This window comes from Somniosus microcephalus, chromosome 3 (genome assembly GCF_052327205.1).
Source record: "Somniosus microcephalus isolate GS21.2 chromosome 3, FLI_Smic_1.0, whole genome shotgun sequence".
Taxonomy (NCBI): Eukaryota; Metazoa; Chordata; class Chondrichthyes; order Squaliformes; family Somniosidae; genus Somniosus; species Somniosus microcephalus.
Window position 1 is genome coordinate 171,107,538 of NC_140989.1, and position 22,725 is coordinate 171,130,262.

The 22,725-nt window shown below is 41.9% G+C and overlaps 1 protein-coding gene across 5 annotated transcripts in view; it reads right to left on the bottom strand.

The window, feature by feature from the left end:
- abhd12 (abhydrolase domain containing 12, lysophospholipase) overlaps positions 1-22,725 on the bottom strand; it is a 130,333-nt gene that overhangs the window by 62,992 nt on the left and 44,616 nt on the right. For 2 of the 5 annotated variants that reach the window (XM_085981890.1, XM_085981891.1), the window contains exons 2-4: positions 12,144-12,208; positions 4,229-4,358; positions 1,892-1,929 (exon numbers count right to left, since the gene is read on the bottom strand). In XM_085981890.1, the coding sequence (XP_085838016.1) occupies positions 1,892-1,929; positions 4,229-4,358; positions 12,144-12,168 (193 nt within the window). In that variant the 5' untranslated portion in view covers positions 12,169-12,208. Of the gene's footprint in view, positions 1-1,891; positions 1,930-4,228; positions 4,359-12,143; positions 12,209-22,725 lie in introns of those variants that run through there. The other 3 variants (XM_085981892.1, XM_085981894.1, XM_085981893.1) reach the window with 2 other exon arrangements.

The following is a 22,725-nucleotide window of genomic DNA, read 5'->3' on the forward strand; positions in this document are numbered from 1 at the left end:
GCAGCAGATTTGGCGAGTATTAGAAAAGTGGTTCACGGAACCAGAGAGGGAGAGAGCTGCAGACAGACATTAGGCCGGATCACAGACACAAAAGGGAAGCAGATCGGCAGCTGACATATAGCAGCAGTCCTGGCAGCTTCATTTTTTTTTAATCGCCTCGGTTCAGGGTCGCAGCCTACTCCAAGGCCGCAGTAACCCTGAGTGAGCTTTCCTCGGGACACCCTCGCAAGACTCAGAAGAATGTGCAGTGCAAGCTCAGGCCAGATAGAATGAACTGGCAGGCCGGATACGGCCCACGGGTCGTATTTTGCCCACCCCTGGATGAATTGATACCTCTTTCAGAGTGACGGCACAGGCACAATGGGCCGAATGGAGTGTGATTCTATACTCCCCATGATTCTATGGTACACAATAGGGAAGATCAAAAACAGTGAGATGGGAGAAACTTTTAATAGAAAAGAGTCCCACCCAGGATCAAAAGGCATAAGAATGACTGGTCAACCCCAAGTTGCCGCACAGTATTTTGCATAAATAGGATGATTTTATTTTTTCGTTCCGATACCTGTCCAACCAATGCACAGCAGCAATCAAGGCCAAAATAATGCTCAACTACACAGCCAAAATAGTAGAATATAAGTCGGGGGAATCCATGATCAAACTGTACAAGGCTCTGGTCAGACCGTACCTTGAGTCTATTTCTGGTTATCGAGACACAAGGGAGACGTTCAAGCACTGGAGGCAGTGCAGAGAAGAGTCACAAGGCTGATCCCCAGTGATAGAGGTTTGAGTTGTGAGACTGTAGAGGTTTGGGCTTTAGGAAAGGAAGCATCTGGGGTTGCTATTAGAGATATATATGGTAGTAAATGGTATGGGAACATAGGAACAGGAGATTCAGCCCCTATTCAATTAGATCATGGCTGATCTCTACCTTAACTCCATTTACCCGCCTTGGTTCCGTAACCCTTAATACCCTAACAAAAATCTATCAATCTCAGTTTTTAAATTTTCAATTGACCGAGCCTCAACAGCTTTCTAGGCAAGAGCGGTCCAGATTTTCACTACTCTTTATGTCAAGGAGTGCTTCCTGACATCACCCTGAACAGCCTAGCCCTAATTTTAAGGTTTTGCTGCCTTGTTCTGGACTCCCCCCACCAGAGAAACAGTTTCTCTCTATCTATCCTATCAACTCCTTTAATCATCTTAAACACCTCAATTAGATCAGCCCTTAATCTTCTTCACCCTTAATCTTCTGGATGATTAGGAATGGAAAAGGTAAATTACGTAGAAATACATAGAAATCACAGCACAGAATCTAGAATATTAGTTTAAATTAAACTCTACAAGTAGTAGAACAAGGGGCCACAGGTTCAAACTAGTAAGAGGCAATGTAGGACTGATATCAGGAACATTCTTCATACAGGCATGATCAATATATTGAAAAGACACCTGGATAGAGCAGTTGAGGTGAAAACTCTGGAATCATTTAAGAAGCAATTGAATACTGCAATGGGGAGGGGGGAGGGGGTGCAGGGTTACTGTAGGGTCAGTCTGGATGGATGAACCAAGATAGACCTAACGGCCTTCCTCATCTATAAAAGTATTTTGTGATCTTGTACGCAGATACTACTGATTCCGAGGTATAATGTGGGTTGAATGAGGTCACTGTTGCCAACGTGTGCTTTAGAACATTCCTATGCTAATATTGCTACTATGAATTTCATTTGCAAATTGAACTTTGTAGCAAGCTGAACAGATTGGCTCACAGCCTGGAACCAATCAACACTGAGCTACTCGAACAAGGCGGCATAGGGTTAATGCTGATTTAGTTTCAACAAGAAAAGCAGGTATGGTTGCAAGAACATAACCAATGAGTTGGGTTGAAGCACTTTACCTTTTTCACACAGATGCCGTACAACATTTGTAGCAACTCTGAAAGAGATTGAGAGAGAAATTATTTTCTACTTTCAACATCAGGCATAACATTGTTGAAACAGAACCCAACAAATTAAGAATTCAGAATGTCTTGCTTCTTAAGCTAGCACCCAATAGTTGTTCTATTAGTATCTGTGTGTACCCTGCCACTTTTTGCATCATCTGTCACTTAGTAAATCATTTAACTATTCACTAAATAATTCGTTTGATAACCAATACACAATGTAACGGACTTGGTTTTATCTTGTGTTACAAAGGCAAATTTAACAATTATTGGTTGGTTCCCTGTTCCAGTATCCATTAAATGTACACTCAGTCCAGTTGTATTTACTGAGATTACGCTGCTTAAAGATAAATAAAATCTGTATCAAGCATCTCAATACTTCAAAGAATAACTTTTTTTTTTTAAAAAGGTAAATGGTACAAGTCAGAATATTAAATTTTTTCCTTTGCTCACCTCTCATTCATTTCCCCCAGTATAGGTGTCCACCTCAAACTAATATCTCCCCCTCGCCATTATTTTCAGCAGGAACAATATAGAGTGAGGCAATATCTACACGGAACTAGTCGATACCATGAATACACCACGCCAACAGAAATAACCAATTATTAATAAAGGCACCAATTAAAATGGTATTATTATGTAACCCCACCAACACGTGGGATGACAGTTTTAGACACTAATGTGCTCAGGCACTGCACCACAAGGCAGTAGAATGTGGAACTGCAATCCTAGTTGCTACTGTGCAAATAATTTCTGAATATAGACTGCATTGTCCTGATGAACACACCAAACCCACGACCTCTACCATCTAGAAGGACAAGGGCAGCAGGTGCAGGGGAATGCAGTCAACTCCAAGTTCCCCTCCAAGTCACACACAACCCCGACTTGGACATACATCGCCATTGGCTCAAAGTCCTGGAGCTCCCTACCGAACAGTGCTGTGGCAGCACCTTCACCGCACAGACTGCAGCGGTTCAAGGCGGCAGCCCACCACCATCTTCTCAAGGGCAGCCAGGGATGGGCAATAAATGCCAGCCTTGCTAGCAACGCCCACATCCCCCAGAATGATTTTTTTTTTTTTTTTAAACGCTTGAATTAAATCTCGCGCATTATTTTAGTATCCTAACTTTTGTATGTAAGACAGTATTGTGTCAACAGATTAGTAAAAGTGAAGTATGTTGGCACACGGTTGTTTACAGTTAAACACATAGTTCTGGTGCATGTCTAAACACAAAAGACCAAATTAATTTACATTTGTATTGTGCCAAAAATACATCGTTCCATGGCACAAATCATTGTCTTTATCCTGCCCTACCATATTGCAATGCTATATCTCTTTTTGTAAGGCCCTGTAAAAGATGGAAGAGGGAGCATGTACTTCACAAAATAAAAAGGATCTCAAAGATCTGACAGAAAGCACTTTTGAGTCACGAAGTGACAAGTTAGAGAGACATTCGTAGCTTTACTTTTTGACTTGAAATTGGAAAGCATTCTTGTCTGTCGAATCCAAAGTTGCCCTGAAGTTTTTTCATGTTTTCATAGTATTAGAGTACAGAAGGAGGCCATTGGGCCCATCGTGCCTGTGCCGGCTCTTTGAAAGAGCATTCCAATTAATTTCACTCCTCTGCTCTTTCCCCATAGCCCTGCAAATGTTTCCTTTTCAAATAGTTATCTAATTCGCTTTTGAAAGTTACCCCATAATCTGCTTCCACCGCCTTTTCAGGCAGTGTATTCCAAATGTTTTAATACTACTTTTCATTTAAATTTTACTAGTGACTGCTTCATGCCCAGAGGATGCTGGAATACATCCCCGTGGCCCCAATAAGCCATTTTCAACTCTCTTCTGAGGCACTTGGCAACTATAACAAAATAGGATTTCGGACACATAGTTGGGACTATTACTGCTGTAAACACAACAATTTCCCTCAATCAATGTGGTATCGATATAATTTTAGCTATGTGACTGAACAGTAGTTGGCGATGTTAGAAAGCCTAGTGCACTCCAACCTTCTTACATGCACCCTCCCTCTCAAAATTTATTAGAACTTGTGAAATATGTCAAAAACTCAGCCTCTCAAACCCCTCTAACTTAGCATACTGAGATGGTAAGTCTGAAAACGTCTCACTCTCTTCATTAGTTTCTACCTCTCTGTGGGTCAGATTATTAATTAAATACTTCAATAAAAATGCGCAACAAAATCAAACAAAAAGGAGAAAGCCACCAACATCTCCTTGAAACAAGGGAGGATCTTCACTTACGCAAAAGGCAGCTGTAAACAAGTAGCCACTTACCCTGTGCCTAGTGAGTGGCCCCAGATGTAGACTGAACTCTTACCACTCCTCGCTTTCAACCAATTGTAAGTGTAGATAGCATCTGTGGTCATTCCCCTCTCTGAGGGGGTCCCTTCGGAGTCTCCCCATCCTGGATTCAAAGGACAAACCAAAATCAAGAGAGACATTTCACAAACTTTCAGAATCTGATTCTGACATTGCTATCTTGCAAGATTCAAAACATAACACCTTTTACTTCAAATAGCAAACCACCAACTCCTAAGACACTCAAGAATTGCACTTTGAAAGCTGCTTTCTAGGATGCAGTTTGTTCCAAATAGGTCAAGTCACTATTTTTGAAGCGTGCACTGTATTTCCACAATAAAACAAATGTTATTCACAATAAAATAGCAGTGCTCATTAGAAGGTGTGAAACAATATGAACATTTACACAGTGCTAATTAATTCAATTGCATTGCTGTATTAGTACTGTATATAGACTTTGGTTCGATGAATATAAAGAATAAATCATGAAATGCATTTGAGTAGTAAGCTGTCATGCGTATGCCAAAGAATGAATACATATAAATATATTCTTTTCCATCATATCGTTACTGATTCTTATGTTTTTTTTGATCAGCAACCCCTCCCCCAATTCCTAGGGAAAAGTGTTTCTGATCAGATGGTTTCTGCCTGGATAGTAAAGATAGTACCCGAAATAAAAATAAAATACCCAGAGCTACAAAGTATACAGATTATATATGCTGTGAGGAAAGATTCATACTACAAATTCCAAACTTTTATTTGTAGTCTACTTTGAAACTTGTCTCTACTGGAATGATGGCTGCTGTAAAATAAGTAAAATAATGAAAAATATTACTATTATTCTACATTGCCTGCCCCCCCTCCCCCCGCAACCTTTAGAAATGTATTTTAAGCATCTGTAGGATACATGTCAGTCTGAGTGAGTGACGTATGGTTGCCGCCTGAGACAGAGGGAACACAGCAGTCTTGAAGGCTTCTTGGAGGGTTGTGGAAAAATATATCCTTTACCAACTCCACAGCATGGCATCAGCAAGGATGTGAGGGAAGATGAGAGTATACCACTTTCTACTCTAGGCATCACAACTTGCATTTCTATAGCACCTGTAATGTAGTAAAACGCCCCAAGGCGCTTCACAGGAGCGTAATCAAGACAAAAATTGACACCGAGCCAAAGGAAATATTAGGATGGGTGACTAAAAGCTTGATCAAAGTGGTGGGTTTTAAGGAGCGTCTTAAAGGAGGAAAGAGAGACAGAGATTCGGGGAGGAATTTCCAGAGCTTAAGGCCTAGACAGCTGAAAGCATGGCCGCCAATGATGGGGGCGAAGGAAGGTGAGAGATGCACAAGAGGCCAGAGTTGGAGGAATACAGAGTTCTTGGAGTGTTGTATGGCTAGAAGAGGTTATAAAGATGGGGAGGGGCGAGGCCATGCAGGGATTTGAACACGAGGATGAGGCATTGCTGGACCGGGAGCCAACATAGGTCAGCGAGCACAGGGGTGATTAGTGAACAGGACCACAAGAATAGTGATCCACTCCATGACACTACCAAATAAAGTAAAACATTCACTAGGCAACCCATTTCGATTATCCTCCACCCTACTAGTGGTCATTAAAAATCTTGATCCTGAAACATTATATTATAGAAATATACATAAATCTATATGATGCAAAGAGTGCCTTTTACCCTTGGAGAAAGAGGACAATTATGAGTGGCCTTTTAGATTATTTCAAGAGTTACTGGTTCTTACTTGGCACTGGACTGAGGATAGAGTCAGGCTGTGCATCATGAGGTCTGGTGTGAAACGGGCAGGAAAGGTGAGAATTATGGGCAGCCTTATTAAATTATTCCAAGAAACCTGCAATGTATGAAACATCTTGGCCTGGAGTTTCCGTTAGGTTGCGCTGGTTTTTTAGTGCAATTCGCCCAAAATCGACCAAACCACGCAAAAGATCGAGGAATTTCAAGTGCAAATTACGTCCAGCAAAATCGAGTTTCCACGGTCTTTTGCACTAATTTAAAAAACATTGCGCTGGAAGCTGGCCCCGCCCACAAAACTGGCCACGCCCCCAGATCGAATGAATTGCCATGGCAACTTTCTGCTACTTGCGCCCGTTTGCAGCCCTACGAGGAGGCTCTTAAAATTAAGCTTTTTTGTTTTTTTTAAGTGCAAGGACACTAATAGGCACCTTTCAAAAGCTTTTAAATATTAAAAAATATTTAATTTACTCGGAAACTGACTACTATACACCAATGAAACTAGTAAATGGTTCTGTATAGTTTTTTAAAGTCATTTTCAATTATTTAAAATCAGGTTACTCACAGGTGGTGGACTAGACACCGATGAAAAAATGCTTATTTTTTGTGATCAACCCATTTTTAGCTGTACTAATAAAACTGCACCAGGTTACCACTCTTAAATATATCAAGTAATTTTTTTAATGCAAACTTTAAAAAAAAATTACATTCTAAAACGCTGCCCAATTGCGCTGGTTCATGAAAGATTTTACGTTCGGCAATATGCAAATGAGTTTGAGCGTAAACTTGAGGAAAAATATTAAATTCTGAAAACGAGCGCAATTTTGATTGTAATTTGCGATGATTTACTGATTGCGCCTAAAGTGGACACTCTACCCATTATTTCTCCTGTACCCTTATGGCTATGTACATAAGCAACATAAATCACAGAGTGAGAAAGAGCCAGTTGGTCCATTGACTCGCTTCCTCAACATATTTAATTCTCCAAGGAAGGAGAATACCAATAGATAAAACTTCCAAGATAAGAAAACTCTTTCCCACACAAAATAAAATAATTCTCAACTCTGGATAGCTCTCTGATGTCATATGCTACATTATTCAAGCCAGAATGGATGTATTCCTAAGGTCCCAGCTAGACCGGAAACATTCTAATTCATAGAATACTGACCATCTATAAATCTCTTTAAAAACTTCAGTCTCTGTTACAGCCCAGCTTCTTTAAAAGTTAATCATAGCACCATAGAATAGTACAGCACAGGAGGAGATTATTCGGCCCATCGAGTCTGTGCCAACTCTTTCGAAGAGCAATCCAGTTAGTCCCACTCCCCTGCTCTTTTCCCCATATCCCTGCAGTTTTTTCTCCTTCAAATATTTATCTAATTTTCTTTTGAAAGCTTCTACTGAATCTGCTTCCACTACCTTATCAGGCAGTGTTTTCCAAATCCTAACTGCTTGTTGCGTAAAAAGGTTTTCCTCATGCTGCCTCTGGTTCTTTTGCCAATCACCTTAAATCTGTGCCCTCTGGTTATCGACGGTTCAGCCATCTATCTAAACCCTTCATGATTTTAAACACCTCTATCAAATCTCTTCTCAGCCTTCTCTGCTCTAAGAACAACCCCAACTTCTCCAGTCTATCCAGGTAACTGGAACCATTCTAGTAAATCTCTTCTGTACCCTCTCCAAAGCCTTCACATCCTTCCTATCTGTGGTGCCCAGAATTGGACACAATACTCCAGCTGGTGCCGAACTAGTGTTTTATAAAGGTTTAACATAATTTCCTGGCTTTTGTATTCTATGTCTCTATTTATAAAGCCCAGAATCCTATATGCTTTATTAACTGCTTTGTTAACCTGTCCTGCCACCTTCAAAGATTTGTGCACAAACACCCCCAGGTCTGTCTGTCTTGCACCCACTTTAAAATTGTATCATTTAACTTGTATTGTCTCTCCCAATTCTTCCTACCAAAATGTATTACCTCTCACTTTCCTGCGCTGAATTTCATCTGCCATGTGGCCGCCCATTCCACCAGCCTGACTATGTCTTCTTGAAGTCTATTACTATCTTCCTCATTGTTTACTACACTTCCAAGTTTTGTGTCATCTGCAAATGTTGAAATTGTGCCAATTTATTAATTAATCAATCATTAATGATTTTGTTGAGAGTAAATGTCACATACATATTACCATAATCAGTCACCCCGGTTCTCCAGTTTTTCTCAATATTTTATATAAGCTTATTACTTATGTCCTCTAGTCTTGTAATCAAAGTTCAAGTCAACTTGCTTAAAAGCTGTTCATCTTGAACACCTTCCAGTTCTGATGAACGGTCATCGACCTGAACCATTAACTCTGTTTTTCTCTCCACAGATGCTGCCTGACCTGCTGGGTATTTCCAGCATTTTCTGTCTTTATTTCAGATTTCCAGCATCCGCAGTATTTTGCTTTTGTTAAGTTACCTGCTTACACCGGCATTATTCAGGCACTTGCATTTTTTTTTTAAAAAGCTGGCATTATGTTCTCTGTTCATTTTATTTCCTCCAGTGAGAACAAGTCAATTTATTTTCACACCTTGGTATGCAGTCCTTTTTTCCAAACCATGACGGGAGGGCGATGAAAATTGCAATTAGCCTGTAAGGCTCCACCAATGATTTATGCAGGATCAAAATAACCCATTTCAATTTATAAACAAATGTCCTTGAGGGGGGAAAGCTTGAAAGCATTACTCACGACCTTTATGTTCTCTGGTTAAGCATTGAGACACTCCGGTGTAATGCCTTCATACTTTTCCCTCAAAAGGGTTTAGATTTTGGATTAGTAGTCATGTTTCACTCATTTGCCAACATTTTTCAGGAGATTACTGGGCTATCTATAATTTTATTGACTTTCCGAAAGAACTTAATAGTTCAAAATGCAGGGAGTACCTAGCTGAATTGAGAAGTGCCTTGATGATTGATGCGCCTCAATAACTTCAAGGCTCAAAGTTAACTGGATAAAACTAGGCTTTTATTAGCAAAGAAAGATGCCTGTGTCTTCACCTAGCATTCTGCTGCAAGACAAGCCTGGGCTTGTCTTAAGTAGGGCCAGGTATGGGCGGAGCCGACACACCCAATGGGGAGAAAGGGGGCGGTGCACTATATACAATACAAGGTAAAAACACAGGAGCAGGCAATACAATATATGTAGTTAAATACAGAGTCTGATAAATGACATATTTCATCACAATGATATGAAATGGTAGTTTATGATAAATGCTCAGTGTGGGACCCAGCGACTGACAAGAATTTTACTGCCATCTGTTTTGGGCCTCCTGCTATTCACACTATGCTTAAGTGTTTTGGAGGAGATTACTTCACATTTGGAATGCTGCGTGCTTGCAAATTCAGCCAGCCTGCTTTTGTAAGAGTATATCAGCATAATGGAGAGTTTTCAAAGAAAAGCAAAACAGATAGTCCCGGGACTTGGAGCGGTTTTGCAGTGCTGAATTTTTTCTCCCATAAAATATGGATGAGGTACATAGCTAAGTTGCTGTCAGATATGATGATTATAGATGTGACCAGGCTATTTGATTTTCAGAATACAGCTTTCAAATCATAGAATAGAATCATACAGTACAGAAGGCGGCCATTCGGCATATCATGGCTCATTGAAAGAGCTCTCCAATTAGTCCCACTCCCCCGCTCTTTCATCATAGCCCTGCAAATTTTCCTTTTCAAGTACTGTATATATCCAATTCCCTTTTGAAAGTTACTATTGAATCTACTTTCACCACCCTTTCAGGCAGTGCATTCCAGATCATAACTTGCTGCGTAAAAAAAAATCTCGTCATCTCCTCTGGTTCTTTTGCCAATTACCTTAAATCTGTGTCCTCTGGACAGTGGAAACAGTTTTTCCTTATTTATTCTATCAAAACCCCTCATAATTTTCAACACCTCTATTAAATCCCCCCCTAGCCTTCTCTGCTCTAAGGAGAACATCCCAGCTTCTCTAGTCTCTCCACATAACTGTATTCCCTCATCCCTGGTACCATTTCTACTAAGATCTGCAAGACTCGAGCAATATTAGAGATCAGAAAAATCTGTTCTCCCCCTATCCCCCAGAGCATTGGATCAGATTCCCAGCAACAGTAGTTGGTAATCACAGAATCATAGAAATTTACAGCACAGAAGGAGGCCATTCGGTACATCTTGTCCGTGCCGGCCAACAAAGAGTTATCCACCCTAACCCCACTTTCCAGCACTTGGTCTGTAGCCTTGCAGGTTACGGCACTTCAAGTGCATATCCAAGTACTTTTTAAATGTGAGGAGGGTCTCTGCCTCTACCACCCTTTCAGACAGTGAGTTCCAGACCCCCACCGCCCTCTGGGTGAAAAAATTTCTCCTCAAATCCCCCTAAACCTCCAACCAATTATTTTAAATCTATGCCCCCTGGTTATTGACCTCTCTGCTAAGGGAAATAGGTCCTTCCTATCCACTCTATCTAGGCCCCTCATAACTTTATACACCTCAATTAGGTCCCCATTCAGTCTCCTCTGTTCCAAAGAAAACAACCCCAGACTATCCAATCTTTCCTCATAGCTAAAATTCCCCAGCCCAGGAAACATCCTCGTAAATCTCCTCTGCACCCCCTCTAGTGCAATCACATCCTTCCTGTAATGTGGTGACCAGAAATGCACGCAGTATTCTATTGGAAAATGATGGTCAGAGCCTCTGCTATTTCCTCTCTTACTTCTCTTAATAGTCTGAGATATTTTTCATCCAGGCCTGAGGATTTATCCACTTTCAAAGTTGCTAAACCCATTAATACATCTTCTTTCACTATGTTTATTGCATCTAATATTTCACACTCCTCCTCGCTGATTGTAATGTCTGCATTGTCCCTCTTTTTTGTGAAAATAGATGCAAAGTATTCATTAAGAACCATATCCATGTCTTCCGCTTCCACACACAGGTTACCTTTATGGTCCCTAATGGGCCCTACTCTTACTTTAGTTATCCTCTTGCTCTTAATGTATTTATAAAATATCTTTGGGTTTTCCTTGATGTTACTTGCCAATATTTTTTCATGCCCTCTCTTTGCTTTCCTAATTTCCTTTTTGATTTCGCCCCTGCACTTTCTATACTCCTCTAGGCTTTCTGCAGTATTGAGTCCTCGGTATCTGTCATAAGCTTCCCTTTTTTTCTTTATCCTACCCTGTATGCCCCTTGACATCCAGGGAGCTCTAGATTCGTTAGTCCCACCCTTTTTCTTTAAGGGAACATACTTGCTCTGAACCCTCACTATCTCCTCCTTGAATGCCTCCCGCTGCTCTGACACTGATTTACCTTCAAGTTTCTGTCTCCAGTCCACTTTGGCTAAATCACCTCTCAGCTTAGTAAAATTAGCTTTTCCCAACTGAGAACTTTTATTTGTAATGTATCAACTAACTCCCTCAGAATGGAGGTGGATCTGCCCGGAAAACATTTTATTTTATGTGATGGGGGAGATAGGGTCTTGGAAGCACTGAGGAGTGAGATATGTTCTGGGAGCACTGAGCGGGGAAGATGGGGACCGAGATTGGGACCATTGAAGGGAAATATGGAGTCTGGAAACATTAAGGGCGAAAGATGGGAATTATTTAGGAAAATGCTCAATTTAAAGAAAATGCCACCAAGAAAAAGGAACTACTTTTAAAAAAAGCAATCGTAAGGAAGTAAACAACACATTTAAAATTTTTGCATCACGATTACCGAGCTTGCAAACAGTCCAAACATTTGAGTCTCAGCTTCAGCTTGTCCTATTAAAGCAAAGCTGTTTCATGAAGCAGTGGGGTGCAAGCAAACTGAAGCTGGGCACGGGACTGCTGTGTTTCAGCACCCCAGCCTCAGAAAATGCATCAAGATGGCAGCCCCTTTCGGGAGGACCTACATAGTGTACTGACGTTAAGGTTTATGATACAAGTACTTCATTGCAAAGAATGAGCTCGGCAGCATTACCAAACACCTACAGCATTCTCACCACAGAATACAATTAAAGCTGCCCACATTCTGTACTTGTGCAGAATAGTAATAAGGGTAATTAATGACAAGTCAGCATGTTAAGTACAATAATTGCCATCACACTAAATACAGTCATTTGCTAAAAATAAACTGCATATACCTACAGTTGTAAGTGCACTCAGCATTGTACCTCTGACCTTCCAGTTGAAGGCTTGCCAATCTCCCCTGTGGGTAACAGATAAGCATTTGCAGAATCGTGAAACTGATGAAATGGTTTGCAAGGAAGAAAGTGATGGCAAATTAAATTATATTTATGTGATTAAGAGGGGAGTACAAGTTTGTGTATGTTTAAACTGAGCAGTGTGTGTTAATCAGACAGAAATATTTATGCATCGTTTTGTGAAGCACAAAAAAGGAGCATTATCTTAATTAAATTACAGTATTAAGATCTAAATTATCACAATGCCAGTACCTCCTGGGCAAAACCATGCCTCGGCCTGTGTAATTGATAGACTATAAGTTCATGAGCCTATGTTTTCAGGTCAGAGTGATTTTAAAGCTGGCGTTAACCCGTGTAAAATAAATGGTTGATACTGGCATTATAGAATCACAGAATGATACAACACAGAAGGAGGTCATTCAGTCCATCTTTAAAAGAACTACCATTCAGTCCCACTTCCCTGCTGTTTTCCCACAGGCCTGCAAAATTTTCCCCTTCAAGTATTTATCTAATTCCCTTTTGAAAGTTATTATTGAATCTACTTGCACCACCCTTTCAGGCAATGCATTCCAGACCATAACAACTCGCTGCATAAAAAAAATGTTCCTCATGTCACCTCTGGTTCTTTTACCTTAAATCTGTGTCCTCTGGTTACCGACCCTCCTGCCACTGGAAACAGTACCTCTTTATTTACCCCATCAAAACCCTTCATGATTTTGAACACCTCTATCAAATCTCCCCTTATCCTTCTCTGCTCCAAGGAAAACTACCCCAGTTTCTCTAGTAGATGCAACACCTGCCCTTTTACCTCCTCCCTTCCCACCGTCTAGGGCCCCAAACACCCCTTCCAATTGAAACAGCGATTTACTTGTACTTCTTTCAATTTAGTATACTGTATTCGCTGCTCACAATGTCTCCTCTACATTGGAGGGACCAAACACAAATTGGGTGACCGCTTTGCGGAACACCTCCGTTCAGTCCACAAGCGTGACCCGAGCTTCCGGTCTCCTGTCATTTTAATTCTCCGCCCCACTCATACACTGTTCCAATGAAGCTGAACGTAAGCTCGAGGAACAGCACCTCATCTTTCAATTAGGCACTTCACAGCCTTCTGGACTCCACATCGAGCTCAACAATGTCAGAACATAACCTCTGCCCCTATTTATTCGGACGGCAGTTGTTGATAATTCTGCTATTCCCATTTACACCTCCTCTAGACCCATCTTTTGTTTCCTTACTTGCTCCATTACCATTTCCTTTCACATTGCACCATCATCCCTTTTGTCATTTAATCTCTCCTGCCTTCCACTCTATCACAGACCTTCCCTTTTGTTCATTCCTCTCCTCCCCCTTTCCCTGCATCGGTACTTGCTTAAACCCTATTACATCTCCAACATTTTCCAGCTCTGACAAAAGGTCATCGACCTGAAACATTAACTCTGTTTCTCTCTCCACAGATGCTGCCTGACCTGCTGAGTACTTCCAGCATTTTCTGTTTTTATCCCAGTTTCTCTAGTGTCTCCATGTAACTGAAGTCTTTCATCCCTGGTATCATTCGAGTAAATCTCCTCTGCACCCTCTCTAAGGCCTTGACATCCTTCCTAAAGTGCGGTGCCCAGAATTGGCCACAATACTCCAGTTGAGGCCAAACCAGGTTTAGCATAACTTCAACAGCTTTCCTGCCCGACAGCCAGCCAGGTTGCAAGGCTGTCAGTCTGTCGGTCAGGCTGGAAAGCAGCCCGGGGGTTAAAATTACCCCCTACACCTCTCTTTATAAAGCCAAGCATCCCGTATGCCTTTTCAACAGCCTTCTTGTCCTACCACCGTCAAAGACTTCTGTACGTACACCCCCAGGTCTCTTTGTTCCTGCACCCCCTTTAAAATTGTACCATTTAGTTTATATTGCCTCTCGTCGTTCTTCCTACCAAAATTAATCACTTCACACTTTTCTGTTGGTTAAATTTCATCTGGCATGTATCTGCCCATTTCACCAGTCTGACTATATCTTCCTGAAGTCTGTTACTACGCTCATTGTTTACTACATTTCCGAGTTTCATGTCATCTGCAAACTTTTGAAATTATGCCCTGCATACCCATTAATATATATCAAAAAGAGCAGTGGTCCCAATACCGACCCCTGGAGAACACCACTGCGCACGTCTCTCCACTCTGAAAAAGAACCATTCTCCACTACTCTGCTTTCTGTCTCTTGGCCAATTTCATATCCACGCAGCCACTGCTCCTTTAATCCCATGGGTTTCAATTTTGTAATAAGTCTATTATGTGGTACTTCATCAAAAGCCTTTTGAAAGTCCATATACACAATATCAACCACAATACCCTCATCAACCCTCTCAGTTACTTCATCAAAGAACTGAATCAAGTTAGTCAAACATTATTTGCCTTTAACAAATCTGTGCTGGCTTTCAATTATTAACCCATATTTTTCCAAGTGCCAATTAATTTTGTCCTGGATTTGTCTCTAAAATTTTCCCCACCATCGAGTGTTTAACCCTCCCCCTTTTTGAACAGGGATGTAACATTTGCAATCCTCCAGCCCTCTGGCACCACTCTCATATCCATGGAGGATTGGAAGGTTGTGGCCAGAGCCTCTGCAATTTCCACCCTTACTTTCCTCAGCAACCTGGGATGCATCCTATCTAGACTGGGTGACCTTTCTACTTTGAGCGCTGCCAACGTTTTCTGTACATCCTCTATCTATTTTTATCCTATTCAATTTCTCTACTACCTCCTCCTATACTGTGATATTGGCAGCATCCACTTCTCTAGTGAAGACAGATGCAAAGTACACATTTAGTACCTCAGCCATGCACTCCACAAGAAGATCTCCTTTTTGGCCCCACCCTTCCTTTGACTCATTTTTACTATTTTTGTGTTTATAAAAGACTTTTGGGTTCCCTTTTATGTTACCTGCTAATCTATTAACACTCGCTTTGCCCACCACCCCCCATTTCATTTTAACATAGAAACATAGAAGATAGGAGCAGGAGTAGGCCATTCGGCCCCTCGAGCCTGCTCCACCATTCAATGTGATCATGGCTGATCATCCAAATTCAGTACCCAGTCCCTGCTTTCTCCCCATACCCCTTGATCCCTTTAGCCTTAAGAAATATATCCAACTCCTTCTTGAATATATTTAATGTATTGGCCTCTACTGCCTTCTGTGGTAGAGAATTCCACAGGTTCACCACTCTCTGGGTGAAGAAATTCCTCCTCATTTCTGTCCTAAATGGCCTACCCCTTATCCTTAGACTGTGACCCCTGGTTCTGGACTCCCCGATCATCGGGAACATCCTTCCTGCATCTAGTCTGTCCAGTCCTGTCAGAATTTTATAAGTTTCAATGAGATCCCCTCTCATTCTTCTAAACTCCAGCAAGTACAAGCCCAATCGTCCCAATCTCTCCTCATACGTCATTCCTGCCATCCCAGGTATCAGCCTGGTGAATCTTCACTGAACTCCTTCCATGGCAAGAACATCCTTCCTCAGATAAGGCGACCAAAACTGCACACAATACTCAAGGTGTGGTCTCACCAAGGCCCTGTACAACTGCAGCAAGACATCCTTGTTCCTGTACTCAAACCCTCTCGCTACGAAGGCCAACATACCATTTGCTTTCTTAACCGCCTGCTGCACCTGCATGCTTACCTTCAGCGACTGGTGCACAAGGACACCCAGGTCTCGTTGCACTTCCCCTTCTCCCAATCTATTGCCATTCAGATAATAATCTGCCTTCCTGTTTTTGCCACCAAAGCGGATAACCTCACATTTATCCACGTTATATTGCATCTGCTATGCTTTTGCCCAATCACCCAACCTGTCCAAATCATCCTGGAGTTTCTCGGCATCCTCCTCACAGCACACACGCCCACCCAGCTTTGTGTCGTTTGCAAATTTGGAGATATTACATCTAGTTCCCTTGTCTAGATGATTAATATATATTGTGAATAGCTGGGGTCCAAGGACCGATCCCTGTGGTACCCCACTAGTCACTGCCTGCCACTCGGAAAAAGACCCGTTTATTCCAACTATTTTTTAGTTCTTGTCTGCACTTTTTGTATTCAGTTTGGTTCTCTACTGAATTATGAACCTGACATTTATCGTGAACCTCCTTTTTCTGATTCATTTTAATCTCTATATCATTATTAAAATAATGTTGTTTGGAAAAGCTAGCCTATGATGTGGCAGCAAATCAATCTGTGAAGTCATTTATTGACGACATGTTTGAACTGGGCGACCCTGGTAAATGGTGAATGTACACTCCAAGATGGAACTGAGGTATACAGATCCAGGTGGTTCTTGTTCTATCCTTGGCCTTGCTGATCTCAGACATGGCATTGCTAGGGTATGCTACAAGTGACTTCAATACTCGTGCGCTTTGAAGGGAACAAAGGAAAATCAACCAGGATATAAAGGAAAGGAAAGGACTTGCATTTATATAACCGCCTCAGGACATACCCAAGCGCTTTACAGCCACCGATACACTTTTGAAGTGTAGTCACTGTTGTAATGTAGGAAAATGCGATCACCATTTGCACAAAGCAAGGTCCCATGAACAGCAGTGAGATAAATGACCAGATCATCTGTTTCAGTGATGCTGGTTGAGAGAGATATATTGGCCAGGACACTGGGAGAAGTCCCGTTCTTCTTCAAATAGTGACATGGGATCTTTTACGTCCATCCGAGGGGGCAGATGGGGCCTTGGTTTAACGTCTCATTCGAAAGACAGCACCTCTAACAGTGCAGCTGACGGTGTCACTTTCTACCCAGAGAAACTAGTGACTAAGAACATCTGTTGCTGGCAGAACCAATGCCTTGACCTATTAAGAGGCTGCATTCAATTCAATTCAATTCAAATTGCTTTATTGGCATGACAAGGTACATCTTATGTTGCCAAAGCACCGAAAAAACATTTATGGTTAAACACATAAACGCAGATCTATCCATACAGTGTATAAACAGATATATCCCTGTGTGTATAAATATACACTCATATAATTTGCATAGAATCTTTTCTTAGGTTTAGTGGTTGTCCCTCTGCTTATGGCAAGCTGTAACATAGTTTGCTGCTAAGGTTACGCAATTTCTCTGTTCCCCTAATAGGTATGGGAGTTTTTGGTCTTCATTCAAATTTTTGAATTCAGGGCATATTTTTATGAATTTTGGGTAGAAATTCCCCCTTATGTCCTGATAGTTTCCACAAGCTGTGAGGAAGTGCATCTCTGTCTCCACCACTCCCTGACTGCAGTGAGAGCATATCCTGTCCTCTCTTGGCAGACAGGTCTGTCTGTGTCTGCCTTTTTCGATGGCGAGGCTATGCTCACTAAGTCTGTACATAGTCAAGGTTTTTCTTAATTTGCTATCTTTTACCGTGGTCAGGTATTCGGCCATGGTGTATTGTCTGTTTAGGGCCAAGTAGCAATCGAGTTTGTTTTGGGTTTTTGTTGTTTCTGTCCAATAGGTCAGATATTTTTCCTTTTGTTTAGTGACAATTGTGTTGGGTCGAATTCTCTGTGCTACAATGTCACTGTCCTGGAGCTGGTTATTATTAGTAGTGTTAGTAGTTACTTCACTGAGTCCCAGGACTAGTTGACTGAGGGGACTCTTCTTTATGATCCTCTCTTGGCATTTCAGGGCTTCGTAATGATAGCAGTGGGGGTTGCTCATTTTTAGGTGTTTCCAAAATTTGATGGCTCTTTTTTGGATATTAATTAGTAGTGGATATTGGCCTAGTTCTGCCCTGCATGCATTGTTTGCGGTTTTCCTCCGAGTCCGGAGGATACTTTTACAGAATTCTGCATGTAGGATCTCAATTAGGTGTTTGTCCCATTTTGCAAATTCTTGTTGTGTTAGCCCACACCTCACTGCCATAAAGTGCAATTGGTTCAATTACTGATTTAAAAATTTTGAGCCAAATGCCAATTGGGATTTCTATTTGGATTGACTTTTTAATGGCATAGAAAGCCCTTCTTGCTTTCTCTTTCAGTTCATTCACAGCCAGATGAAAATTTCCCGTAGAACTGATTTTTAAGCCTAAGTATGTGTAGTTTGTTCAATTTTAGTTGTTCCTAGTGTGAAATTTGTTCTGTGTCCCTGATGTCTGGATCTTTGCCGGAACACCAGAACTTTGGTTTTTTGGGGGTTTATTGTTAGGGCCCAGGTCTGACAGAACGACTCTAACAGATCCAGGTTCTGCTGTAGACCCTCCTCAGTTGGTGTGAGCAGAACCAGGTCATCTGCATAGAGGAGGAATTTAACCTTGGAGTCATATAGGGTGAGGCCAGGTGCTGTAGATTGTTCCAGTAGTTTTGCCAATTCATTTATGTAAATATTAGAGTGTTGGTGAGATGGGCGAGCCCTGCGCCACGCCATGCCCCTGTGTGAAGTATTTTGTTGATGATCAATTTTTAGGTTTGCAGATAAGTATTTGTTTAAATTCTATTGTCAAGCTACATACTGATCCCAGATTTGGAATTCTGACTGGGTGGATGTCTGGAAATTGGAACTCACTCCTACAGTCTGTTGAAACTGAGCTACATCTATTTCAGGTAGGATGTCAAGGTCTTAATCGTGGAGTGAGCCTGCACCACTACAGATGCACCAAGGAGAAATTCTGCTCCGACAGGATTCATTCTTAAGCGCAACAGAAAAAATGAGGTTTTTAGGTCTTGCACAAAATGAAAGGTCTCCTATCTAATGCTAACTGGTGAAATACTGAGGTACAGCTGGAGGTTTCTCTCAAAAAGTGTAAACATTCTGAAGCAACTAAAACTGATCAAATCCGACTGTTTCGCTCATTGGCTCCAGTAGATGGCAAGCACATGAAGGTGGTTCATTTCTCGTGCGTGGAAACATCCATTTTATCAATCCATCTGGTGTTAAATATCAGCTGTGTCCACGGTAAGAAACATATTGCCTCTGCAAGTTAAAACTGGATTACTCAAGAATTTATGTTGGTTGCAGTGTATACCTAAAGGATGCACTGCAGCAACTCACCAAGGCTTCTTCAACAGCACCTCCATCACCTAGAAGGACAAGGGCAGCAGGTGCATGGAAACACCATCACCTCCAAGTTCCCCTCCAAGTCACACATCATCCCGACTTGGGACATATATCGCCGTGGGTCGCAATCCTAGAACTCCCTACCCAACAGCACTGTGGTACTAATTTCACCACACGGACAGCAGCAGTTCAAGAAGGCGGCCTCACCACCACCTTTCTCAAGGGCAACTAGGGATCAGCAATAAATGCTGGCCTTGCCAGCGACGCCCACATCACGAGAATGAAGTGGGAAAAAAATTGAGATCCTACATTCCTAATTTATGTTATGTTTTAAAGAGAGTAAGTGGATGGTTTGAAAATTGGCCAACGCAAGAAGACGTGGTCTTTTGAAAAGGAACCAACAGAGTTTGGATTAAAATTATCAAGGGTGGCATATACCAAGCACTACATCAGGATTTTGGTATAACCTAACAACTGACTGTAAACAAAGCTCAATGGGTACTACAGTTGATCACACATCCAGTCATCCAAGCTGGCAAAAGATTACCTCCTCAGGCATCATCAGCATTATCCCCTCACTTTCTATTCAATGCTATACTGTGCCCATTATTTTAATTCTGGAACACAATCACCCAAACAGACACCAAGATTTACTTTACCTTCGCAGTGAGTGCTGAATTTTCTTTCCTTTACATTAAATCAGCAGTGCCCATAATGTATAAATGTGGATCACACAAATTTAAAATGAAGTGCATAGCAGCTCGTGGCAAAGTGCCAAAAGCGGTGGCATTCTCACTGCGCTTACACAATTATAAAAGCACTTGGCCACTCAGCACTTCATTTGCTATCTCATCAATGAAATGAATCACATTTTCTTTCCATCGCACAAGGGTCAAAGAAAGTGTAACCATCACCGGAAACACATACCAGTTTGAAAATAGTACAAAAATGGGGTGGGCTATTCAACATACAGTAAAATTGAATGTAGTGGGGTAGAGTCTCCGCTTGTAATATCAGCGCAATCCGGATGAAATTGGCCAAACCAGCGCTGAAGATCTGCGAATTTTAAATATGAGTTACGCCCAAAACCACTTGTGTTTGTGTTTTCCACGATCTTTCACATTGGTTTAAGATTCAATTCACCTGAATCAGGCCGTGCCCACAAAATTGGCTCCACCCCCAGGTCAAAATTGCAAGAATCCGCTGATTGCGCTGGTTCGGGAAGGCTCTTCAAATTGCGCTCATTTTCTTAGGTGCACAGGCACTAATGGGTACGTTTTAAAAGCTTTTTCATATCAAAAATATTTAATTTACTAAGAAACTGACTAGTGTACACAAATTAAACTATTAAATGGTTCAGTATAGTTTTTTTAAAGTCATTTTCAGTGATTTTAAATCAGGTTACTCATAGGTGGAAGACTGGACACTTATTAAAAATGCTTATTTTTGGTGATAAGCCCATTTTCAGCTGTATTAATAAAACTGCACTAGGTCTTAAATATATCAAGGAATACTTTTTAATGGAAAAGAAAGAATTATGTTCTATCATGCTGCTCAATTGCGCTGGTTCATGAAGATTTTACATTTGTGATTATGCAAATGAAACTTGAACTGTAACTTAACCAGCGCAATTTCAAGCACAATTATAACATTTTGGAGAAAAAAAGTTAATCAAATTGATGTTCCGGTGTTTCTAATTTTAGCAAAAACAGACTAGTAGAAAAATGATACTCCAGGACTATTTTTAAATTGATTTTTTTTTGTTGCTAAAATTAGCAAAAACTGAAGTTTCCTACCCCACTTAATCAATGCATGTTGTGGGTCAGTTAGCACACACTCCCAACATCAGTGCTTTGCATTGTGCAGTCGAGCTCTCATTCTATAACTAGTGTACCACAGCACTCTCACGCTGTCCTCTATGTAAGGCAGTCTTGTTTAGCATACAATTTACTATAGGCAGAACAAAACCTATTCTAGTGCAGAATAACATCCACGAATAGAACTTTGCCTTCAGATAGCAACAGGATAGGCTATTCAGTCCCTCAAGCCTGTTTGTTAAAAAATGTATTCACGGGATTTGGGCATCGTTGGCAAGGCCAGCATTTATTGCCCATCCCTAATTGCCCTTGAGAAGGTGATGGTGAGCAGTCTTCTTGAACCGCTGCAGTCAGTGTGGTGAGGTACTCCTACAGTAGGGAGTTCCAGGATTTTGACCCAGCGACGATGAAGGACAGTGATATATTTCCAAGTCAGGGTGGTGTGCAAGTTGGAGGGGAACTTGGAGGCGGTGGTGTTCCCATGTGCCTGCTGCCCTTGTCATTCTAGGTGGTAGAGGTCGCGGGTTTGGGAGGTGCTGTCGAAGTGCATCTTGTAGATGCAGGACAAAACAGCCTGCTTGATTGGCACCCCATCCACCACCTTAAACATTCACTCCCTCCACCACCGGCGTACCGTGGCTGCAGTGTGTACCATCTACAAGATGCACTGCAGCAACTCACCAAGGCTTCTTCGGCAGCACCTCCCAAACCTGCGACCTCTTCCACCTAGAAGGACAAGGGCAGCAGACGCATGGGAACACCACCACCTCCAAGTTCCCCTCCAATCACACACCATCCTGACTTTGAAGTATATCACTGATCCTTCATCGTCGCTGTGTCAAAATCCTGGAACTCCCTCCCTAACAGCACTGTGGGAGTACCTTCACCACACAGACTGCAGCGGTTCAAGAAGGCGGCTCACCACCACCTTCTCAAGGGCAATTAGGGATGGGCAATAAACGTTGGCCTGGCCAGCGACGCCCACATCCCATAAATGAATAAAGAAAAAATGATGCTACACATTGCAGTCACTGTACGCCGGTGGTGGAGGGAGTGAATGTTTAAGGTGGTGGATGGGGTGCCGATCAAGTGGGCTGCTTTGTCCTGGATGGTGTCAAGCTTCGAGTGTTGTTGGAGCTGCACTCATCCAGGCAAGCAGAGAGTATTCCATCACACTCCTGACTTGTGCTTTGTAGGTGGTGGAAAAGTTTGAGGAGTCAGGAGGTAAGTCGCTCGCCACAGAATATCCTGCTCTTGTAGCCACAGTATTTATGTGGCTGGTCCAGTTAAATTTCTGGTCAATGATGACCCCCAGGATGTTGATGGTGGGGAATTAAACTAGTGTAAAACCATAGAATGTCAAGCGGAGGTGATTAGACTCGCTCTTGTTGGAGATGTTCATTGCCTGACACTTGTGTGGTTCAAATGTTACTTGCCACTTATCAGCCCAAGCCTGGATGTTATGTAGGTCTTGCTGCATGTGGCACGGATTGCTTCCTTATCTGAGGAATTGCGACTGGAACGGAACACTGTGCAATCATCAGCGAACATCCCCACATCTGACCTTATGATGGCGGGAAGGTCATTGATGAAGCAGCTGAAGATGGTTGAGCCTAGGACACTGCCTGAGGAACTCCTGGAGCAATGTCCTGGGGCTAGGTGGGACACCAGCCAGTGGAGAGT